Consider the following 9447-nt stretch of genomic DNA (forward strand, 5'->3'; position numbering starts at 1 on the left):
CATAGTAACTGATGCACACCATATAGTAACTGGTGCACACCAGATAGTAACTGGTGCACACCACGTATTAAAGGATGCACACCACGTAGTAACTGGTGCACACCAGACATTAACATTTTTCTAAAAATTAAATGAAAAAAGTTGTTTTTCTTGGTTATTAACTGGAATGCTCCTGATTGTAACTGGCGTGTATCAGATAGTAACTCAAGTTTTTTTTCTAAAAATTGAGGTTAAAAAATGGTGCTCACCAGATAGTAACTATTTTTTTCTAAAAAATGTTATTAAAAAATGTTTTTTTTCTAAAAATTAAAGTTATAAAAATTTCTAACCATTGAAGTAAAACAAAAATCTGTTTACTAACTGGTGCGTACCAGATAGTAACTGATGACATTGTTTCTGTCCTCACAGTTTGTGCTTTTTAGGATTTTCTTTAAGTTTCAGTCAATTTTTATTCATTTACTTTAGATTCATCAAATCTTTTTGTTTTATACTGTTTTTTTTCAGGTGTGCATCATTCCCTCCTCCTCGTCTTCGGCTGATGGGATCTCCTGCCCGGCTGCAGATGAGGATCCACTTCGCTCTGGCACAGAAAAAATTCTGAACATTCATCACAAATGAACCATAAAGAAATTACTACAAAGATTTGGATCTGAATAAAGTTCAACAACGGTTTATTCAGAGGAGTTGCTCTGATCAATGGCTTGATGGCGCCCCCATGTGGGCAAAAAAGTTAATGTATTTTGAACAGAAAGCACAAAAAATATCTTAACTAAACTATTTTATAAAATATATCTTACCCCAAAAGTCACACATGCTCAATCAAAAAAACTTGTTAATTTATCTTTTTTAGCATAAAAAACTATGTATGTTGAGAGATTTCCAGTCTATAAAAAATATAACAAATAGCACAATCCTGAAATAAATTTGTTTATAAATGTAAATCGGAAGAATTCTGAAGAAACTAAGAAAAAAAAAATTCAGTTAATGAGTCGTCAAATACAATAAAAAAACAAGTTTTATCTAGAACCAAACAGTGAAACATAAATATTTGGGAACTTTTATTCATGGAGTCAAACAGCAAAAGAAAGAAAAAACTTTGGACCTTTTGGTCATTTTCTTACAGATATTTATTTACAAATGTTGTTTTCATGATTCAGACATTGAATTCATAAAGTTATTTGGTTTTCTACAGAATCGATCACAACAAATGTTTAATGAAACTTAATTTTGTTTTCTACTTTCATTGTTCAGTCTTTCATTCAGCCTGTTGTCATTTTAAAGATGTTAAATAATAATTATGCTTGTATTTGGCTTTATTTTCATGCTTTTATCATGCTTTAGCACGTCAAGTCTGTTCACAGAATCTCTTTAATATTTTATTTTCAGATCATTTCCTGTCAGTTTAACTTTTTTGTTGTATTCTTATTTTTTTCTATATTTTTGAACATTTTTCAGACTTTAGCACAAGCTTTCATCATTTTTCACTTCGTTTTTGAGACGACAGTTTTATCTAATCCTCTTGGATTTAACACTAACTGTAGAAGCATCAAAGCTTAATTTTATTAAACGAAAATCAAACTTATATGTATTGTTTATATGTTTTGTCTCACAGCAAAAAAAAAAAGTTTTGTTCCTTAAAAGAACCAAATAAAAGTCTAATTTAAACAAACTAAATCCTCTTCTCTGATCTGCTTTAGGGATCAGCTGCTCTTCAGCCTCTTGGCGTCCGTCGGCGCCTCCTGCTGGCCTCTCTTGGCGCCTCGGCCGTCCTCGGAGCTTCCGGACGTTCTCTGCTCGCCGGCGGCCTCGCTCCCGCCCCCTCTGGGATACCTCAGCTCCCTCCTCTCCCGCCGCTCCTCCATCTCGCCGATGTCCTCGGCGAAGAGCGTCTTCAGAGCGGGGATCAGTTTGGGGAGGACTTTGAAGTCTCTGAAGCGGATCTGGAAGAGCGGAGGTCATCGGTTAGAGACGGTTTCTGTCTCGTAAGGACGATGTGGCGTCCTCACCCTCATGTGGTCGAAGGACACGCCCACTCTGTCGGTGAAGTCTTCGCTGAAGAGCGGGATCTTGGCGTAGCGCTGGCTGAAGTGGTTCAGCATGATGAAGTCGGCGTTCATCTTCACGCCGATCCCGATGGCCTGCGAGGTCGTGCTGTAAAACAGGAAGTCGGATCAACGCTGAAGACACCAGAACAGTTCACGGAGAGGTTCGCTTCCTCACCTGTGGCGCTTCTCCACAGCTTCCTCCTCCAGCTCATCCTCCAGCGTGGCCTCATGGATCAGCAGAGACGCATCTTTTCCTACAAAACAACATTTTTTTCATATCCAAATATAACAATTACAAAAACACGACGAGGTTTTGACGATCCAGAAATCTTCCTCACAGCTCTGAAATGCCCTCATTTCTTTTTCTGAGTAAAATAAAATAAAGACAAAAATAAGCACCAAAAGTTCTGACTCTCTTAAAAAAAATATTGAATTTAAGTGATTTCCATGGAGACTGGATCCTTGTATCCTTCAGAGACTGTGGACTCACCGATGTGGACGAGGGCGTCGCACGGCATGGTGTCCCCGGAAAAGGCCAGCTTCCACCCAGACTGATGCGTGAAGCTGCAGCCGAAGGCGTTTTTGCAGTGACGCACCGCGCACGTCTGAAACTGAAGCGCAGACAGAACAAATGTTTCCTGGATGACTTTTAAAAAGTGGGAAGCTACGATTCACAAAGAGACGTCGTTTGAAACCAGGCAGGAAAAAGAAATCTGCATTAATTCAATTCTACAAAAACGTTTTATTTTTGTCCTCATAGAAATTTAATTTGTGACAAAAATACTACAACCGTAACTGGTGATTTTGTCAATAAAAAAATTGAAACTAAATATATAGCATTACCTGCAATAATACAAGTGTGAATAAGCTGAATGTGATTGCTGAAAGTGTGAGTTCATAGCTGAAAAATGTTGAAACTGATCGCTAAAAATGTTCAAGCTGAAACTTTGAAGCTGATAGCTTGACAAAATGTTAGCTAAATGCTAAAACAGCCAGAAAATTGGAAAAATATCTCTAATTTTGTCAAAACAGCTAGACTAATGCTAAAATATGAGCTAAACTCAAAATTAGCCTAAAGAACTTGAAAAAGTCAAATTTCGACAAAACTGCTAGCATAATGCTAAAATATTAGCTAACTTCCAAATCAGCCTAAATAACTAAACAAAGTCAAACTTTGACAAAACAGCTTTCATAACACTAAAATATTAGCTAAACTCCAAGTTAGCTTAAAGAACTTAAAGTCAAATTTTGACAAAACAGCTAGCACAATGCTAAAATATTAGCTAAACTGTGATAATGCTCCAGACTGTATCACACTAGACCAAACTTTGCTGGTCTGTTGATGTGGTGCTATACCATGCTGTGCTAGACTGTGAAATTGAACCCAAATTGTGTTCCAGACTGGACCATTTAGCACCAGTATTAGACCAAAGTGGATCAAACTCAGCTAAAGCTGAGATAAATTATTTTACTCAGTACTCTTACAGTTATGTTACTTTTTTGATGACTGATTGAATACTTTAAATATATATATTTTTATTTTCTAATTATTAAACATTACAAAAGAATGTGAAAGGAATCATTGACTTTCAGGTCTCTTTTATAAAATTGATTTTACCCAATTAAACTACAGAGATCAGCTTTAACTGTTAATTTGTTAAAGTAAAACTTTTGAGGGAAAAGTTCTAAATGTAATAAATGTCCAGATTGTTTTAGGTTTAACTGCAGCTTTATGCTCATAAATCAGTTTCTAAATGTTTTTCTGGAGGGAGGTTAAACTCTCTGAGGCTTTTATTCTGAAGGGCAGGAGGCGGGAACACCTGCAGACCTTCAGCAGACCGTTCTTCTTCAGCATCGCCTGGATCAACGACTTCGTCTTGGGTTTTGGGGCGTCGGCGCCGTCGCTCAGACATCGGTTTGGAATCAGACTAAAACACAAACATCAGTTTGATCAAAGGGATTTTCAAAGTAAAGTCCATCAGCACTGTTGGGTTTGCGGTCATCCACGTACTTAAAGTGTCCGAGGATCTCCTCGCAGTGGTCGTGGTACTGACCGAGCCAGTTCATGATCTGGACCGGCGCCACCAGGCAGACGGGGCTGAACGCCTTCCCCAGAACGCTCTGGACACAGTTCAGGTTTTAAACTTCGTGAAGTAAAAAGACGACGCCCACCTTTCCCCGACATACCAGCGCTCGCTCCCTCTGGAACAGCAGCTTCATCAGCCCCTGCAACAGGAAACAGGCAGGGTGAGGACGCCGTCTTCCCGTCTGCAGCGTCTGCGTGTGGGCGGAGCCTCACCGTGTGATGGTCGGCGTGCAGGTGCGAGATGAAGACGGTGGAGATCTTGGACAGCGCCTCGTCCACGTGGTCGCCGTAATGCCGGCAGAGCTGGCCGAAGGTTCCCTCGCCACAGTCCAGCAGCAGAGACTGAGCCGGGCTTTAACAGCAACAAACACGCGTGAGGAGCTGAGGAGCAGCGGCCGTACCGGCGTTAGAGACCGGACGATGGCTTACATGTTCTATAGAAATAAGGGCTGACACGATGAGTCGACTAATTGACCGACGACTAATTTATTAGTCGATTAATCGTTACTTTATATGATGGAGACAGAGTGTAGTAAAGATGAAAGTTATAATGACATTCTGCTAGATTTTTGGGCTATTATGGCATTTATTACGTTTTTTTAGATTAATTTGGAGTTTAGCTAATATTTCAGCTACATGCTAGCTGTTTTGGCTAATTTAGGATTCTTTATTTTTTTAGGCCATTTTGGAGTTTAGCGAATATTTCGGCTAAATGCTAGCTATTTTGGCTAATTTCAGGTTTTTTCAGTTTTTTAGGCTAATTTGGAGTTTAGCTACAATTTCAGCTGCATGCTAGCTATTTTGGCTAATTTAGGCTTTTTTCAGTTTTATAGATTAATTTGGAGTTTAGCTAAAATTTTAGCTACATGCTAGCTTTTTTGGTTAATTTAGGCTTTTTAAAGTTTTTTTAGGTTAATTTGGTGATTAGCTAATATTTTAGTTGGCCTTAATAGATTTAGCAATTTCAGCTATCAGCTTTAGGGTTTTTAGCTATCAACTTCAGCATCCACATCTATTTGCACCAGATTTCATTTTACAGCATTCACACTAGCATTAATCCAGGTTGCTATACATCTAGTTTTTAGTTAGTTTAAAGATGTGTTTTTTACATCCACTTTGCCCATGACCTGATTAGTCGACTAATTGGAAAAAATAATCTGTGATTAGAGGACTATTAAAATAATCGTTTGTGGCAGCACTAATAGAAATACGACAGCTTTCATTATTGCTATAGATCTAAAACAAAGAGACTTCTGGGAATTGCTTTGATTTAACTATTATGGCTCAAGAGTGCACTAGTGTTCATTATCCAGGTGAATATAGACCACAATGCATTGCAATTGAACAATTTGTCATTTAAAAAAAATGCATGTAAACTTCATAACAAATCGTTATAGAACGATCAGATTTATGAGGTTTTTACTTTTGCTAATGGATGACGTACTATTAGCTGTTTAAAACCTAAACAAAGAATATTGCGCATAAATCGAGGACAACAGTCCCACACTCGCTCTCGTACCTGATGTTCACTAAAGTTCCGCTCACGTTTCGGATCTTCATGGGAAGAGCTGACCCGGTTCCTAAGAAGACCACTTCAGGATACTTCCCGTCTAAACACATGGAGGCTTCAGTAAAAACATTCTCTCCTTTGATCATTCTCGACTTTTCCAGAACCGACCTGAAAGCTCCGCGGCGTCCGAGGAGGACGCTGTCCGGCACTTCTCCACTTCCTCCAGGAAGTTTGGGACCTCTGAAGCTTCTTTCACAAACTCCTCGGAGCTGCAGGCGGGGATGGCGTCCCTGAAGGTGAGAGTGGGCGGAGTCAGGAAGTACACACGGGGGCCTGAAAACCACGGCGGCGAAACTAACCTCTGCCACTCCATGACGGGTCGAAGCTGGAACTTGAGCAAACACTCGGCTCTGATGTTGGGGACGTGGAGGGCGGCCTGAGGCTCCTGATCAGAAACAGACTTCTGTTAAGTTGCTTCTTTTAAACCTTCAGCTTGATTGATTCGCTTTCCCCACAATTTGCTTCCATGGTGTAGTATACGGGAATATTTCTACCTGGTTCCCTCCGAGCGGATCCACTAACCGCCGATGGAGTTACCTTGGTTCTGTAGGCCTTCAGTTCTGGAAAGATCTGCGGGTGAATCATGTTGAGCTGCGTCTGGATCTTGTGGCTGCGGATGTTGTGGACCGAACACGCGTGTTCGTTCACGATCAAGTGTTCGGTTGTGGACGGAAACCTGCAGAACAAAAGAACCGAACTGAGATTAAAAACAAAAGTTCTGTTTGGAGGAAGTCGGATGAGAAACCAAACAGACCTCTCCATCCATTTCTTGTACTGATCCGTCTCCAGGAGATGCTCCGGAGTCATGTGGACCACCAGAACCGCAGAGTCTTCGGTTCCACCCGTCTGATACCTGAGGAGGATGGATCTTTATTGTCACGAGTACAAGGACATTTAATACATGAAAACCGTATCATTTGGTCACTAAAAACAGAAAATGAGAATGAATGTGTTGCCAAATAAAAGTGCATGTATCACTAAAAAAGACAAGGATACAGAATTATTAGAGTTAAAATTGTTAAAACCAAAAAAGAAAAAATAACTAGAAAAGTTGCATTAGCTGCGATAATACTACTGTGAATGACGCAATTTAATTTTAACTGCTGAAGGGATTTGCTGAAAGAGCGCTGTAGTTGACTTAAATTTCTAAAACTGCTTTTAAATTCATAATACATGCCAATTTTGCAAAAATATTTAGTGTGTTGCTTAAATATGAGCTAAACTCCAAATAACCAAAAATCTTTAGTAGATACCAAATTAGCTAAAAAAGCTAGCTTATTGCTTAGTACTAGCTGAACTCCAAAACAGCCTAAAATTCCTCAGTAGTCAAGAACGCTAGCCTGTAGTTAAAATAGAAGCTAAACTCTAAATTAGCCTATAAAAATCTCTGTGATAACCAGGGCCGGGAATCTATTAAAAAAAAAAAAAATAATGAATTAATCGCAAACCTGGGGGAAATTAATTGCGATTATTTTATTTAATCTACAGTTTTTGCCAACCACTTATTATCTGCGAGTAATCACAAAATGAAATTTACAGGCAACGCACTGGAATATGGATCAAATAGTCCGCTTTTTTACAAAAAAATGATCTAAACCAAAAAAATGACAAGGTTAAAGCACTAAAAACTGATTGAATATGCATTTCTTTTTTAAATGACTATGGTAGAAGTGGGAAAAGGACCCAATGAAGTGTTTTAATGCACGCGTTGGATGACTGCACAGCTTAGAGAAAGAGAAAGACAGATGCAACGAGAAGTGTGATTAATTTGCGTTAATAAATATTAACGCGTTACTCATAATTTGTTAATCACATGCATTAATGCATCAACATGTACGGCCCTATAGATAACAAATAGGCCAAAAACGTCAGCATGTTTCTCAAAAATTAGCTCAATTCCAAATTAGCATAAAAAACCCCAGTAGGTGCTAAATTATCCCAAAAAAGGCTAGCACATTGTTAGGTAAACTCAAAACAGCCTCAGTAAATTCCTCAGTGAACTAAATTAGTCAAAAAAGTTAGCCTGTTGCTAAAATAGAAGAAGCTAAACTCTAAATAGCCTATAAAAACCTCAGTAGATAAAAAATTAGCCAAAAACGTTAGCCTGTAGCTAAAATAGAAGCTTAGTTAGCCTATAAAAACCTCAGTAGATAACAAATTAGCCAAAGACGCTAGCATGTTGCTAAAATAGGAGCTAAATCCTAAATTAGCCTATAAAAACTTCAGTAGATAACAAATTAGCCTACAACGTTAGCCTGTAGCTAAAATAGAAGCTAAACTCTAAGTTAGCATATAAAAATCTCAGCAGATAACAAATTAGCCAAAAATGTTAGCATGTTACTAAAATATTAGGGAAATACCATTTTTTTTGAAAATTACTATAAAGATGAAAACATAGCCCATGAATATATTTAAAGGTTTGTTGCTAACCTAAAAAAATATTGACATTCAAAGACTCTCATTCATTTCCTATGTGGCATATTTTCCTCAATATTTCAAAAACTATAAAGTTTCTAAATACCAAAAATACGAGCAGTAATGTCCTGAACGAGCTGAAGGTTTGAATACAAAGATGCTGAAATCGCTAAAAGTGTGATTTAGTTTTTACGTGCCAAAAACGTACAGAAAGGAGCAGGAGAATCACTGTAGTGTGAATGTTTACTAAACAATCACACAATTCTAAATATGAAGAAAACCCTGAATGACCACATTACTGTGGTTTTAAGGAGAACAGAGACATCGGCTCCTTTCACCTCCTCAGCTCCTGGTTGGAGCAAACCGCCTCCACGAACTCCTCAGACGGACACTCCACGATCATGAAGACCGGTCCCGGGTCGGTGGGGGTGCAGACCTGCTCAGGTCGGATCTACGAGAGTCAGAGGAGTCAGACGGAGTTTGGAGCTGCAGATGAAGACGCTGTGGGCGGCGAGCAGCACCTCCTTCCCTTCGTGGACGATGCTCTGTCCGGATTTCAGCGCCGAGATGAGAGGACCGATGGCCGCCGTTCCTCTGAGGAGAGACGAGGAGTCCAACAGGGTCAGAACCAGAACCAAACCCTTTCTAAAAACCTGAGAGGAATCGGGCTTACACGGGCAAACCGAGCGCTTTGGCTTCAGCCACGAGGAAGTTTCCTTTCTTGGGATGAAGCTGCAGAAGAGAAGAAGTTCAGACTCGAACACAGAAGACGGTTTGGACTCTCATCGTCTGAATCCCACCTTACACACAAAGGCGACGGTCAGACACGAGTCTCTGGACGCCGCTGAGCGCCGCCGCTCACCTGAAACACAACAAGCAAAAAAGTGAGCGTCTCCATGACAACGGCTGGTGGAGGAGTTTTCCCTCAACAGGAAGTGGAAGGAAACAATCTGAACTCACCAAAAATGGGCACCTGGAAGACAGTCATGGTTTCGTCTTGGTACTTCTCCTCAGTGTAGGGCCGCACCGCTGCAAACACGCCGCAGTGATCATCACAGTCACGCACAGATCGACACGATTCAGGCCCACTTACACAGTTTGATCTCCTCCAGAGGTCCAGAAAAGGACTTGATGGCGTTTAAATACTTGTCCTTTAAAACAGAACCAACAGAAACTTTAGGCCACGTCGGATAAAATACAAAAAAACTTGTGAAGTTTGTGACCCGAGATCCTGGTTCTGACCAGCTGTGGAGGTCCGGAGAGAACGCACTCGGGAACGCCGGTGTCCTTCAGGGTCAAGATCATTCCTGGAAGACAGGAGACCTTCAGAT

The 9447-nt window shown here is 40.0% G+C and overlaps 1 protein-coding gene and 1 long non-coding RNA gene across 2 annotated transcripts in view; one reads left to right on the plus strand and one right to left on the minus strand.

Annotated features, from left to right (window-relative positions):
* Window positions 1-716, plus strand: part of LOC112146727 — a 3864-nt gene extending 3148 nt beyond the window's left edge. The window contains exon 4 of the long non-coding RNA XR_002919310.2: window positions 505-716. This is a non-coding gene — a long non-coding RNA (uncharacterized LOC112146727). The remainder of the gene's footprint in view (window positions 1-504) is intronic.
* Window positions 717-1045: 329 nt separating this feature from the next.
* Window positions 1046-9447, minus strand: part of elac2 (elaC ribonuclease Z 2) — an 11029-nt gene continuing 2627 nt past the window's right edge. Inside the window, exons 4-23 of the mRNA XM_024272700.2 lie at window positions 9359-9423; window positions 9210-9267; window positions 9077-9145; window positions 8917-8978; window positions 8790-8848; window positions 8638-8710; window positions 8455-8567; window positions 6456-6554; window positions 6239-6377; window positions 6001-6086; window positions 5810-5931; window positions 5651-5741; window positions 4345-4483; window positions 4233-4271; window positions 4057-4166; window positions 3874-3973; window positions 2536-2656; window positions 2221-2299; window positions 2007-2151; window positions 1046-1940 (exon numbers count right to left, since the gene is read on the minus strand). Of these exons, the coding sequence (XP_024128468.1) occupies window positions 1701-1940; window positions 2007-2151; window positions 2221-2299; window positions 2536-2656; window positions 3874-3973; window positions 4057-4166; window positions 4233-4271; window positions 4345-4483; window positions 5651-5741; window positions 5810-5931; window positions 6001-6086; window positions 6239-6377; window positions 6456-6554; window positions 8455-8567; window positions 8638-8710; window positions 8790-8848; window positions 8917-8978; window positions 9077-9145; window positions 9210-9267; window positions 9359-9423 (2009 nt within the window). The 3' untranslated portion in view covers window positions 1046-1700. The remainder of the gene's footprint in view (window positions 1941-2006; window positions 2152-2220; window positions 2300-2535; window positions 2657-3873; window positions 3974-4056; window positions 4167-4232; window positions 4272-4344; window positions 4484-5650; window positions 5742-5809; window positions 5932-6000; window positions 6087-6238; window positions 6378-6455; window positions 6555-8454; window positions 8568-8637; window positions 8711-8789; window positions 8849-8916; window positions 8979-9076; window positions 9146-9209; window positions 9268-9358; window positions 9424-9447) is intronic.

Source organism: Oryzias melastigma, linkage group LG8 (genome assembly GCF_002922805.2).
Source record: "Oryzias melastigma strain HK-1 linkage group LG8, ASM292280v2, whole genome shotgun sequence".
Classification (NCBI taxonomy): Eukaryota; Metazoa; Chordata; class Actinopteri; order Beloniformes; family Adrianichthyidae; genus Oryzias; species Oryzias melastigma.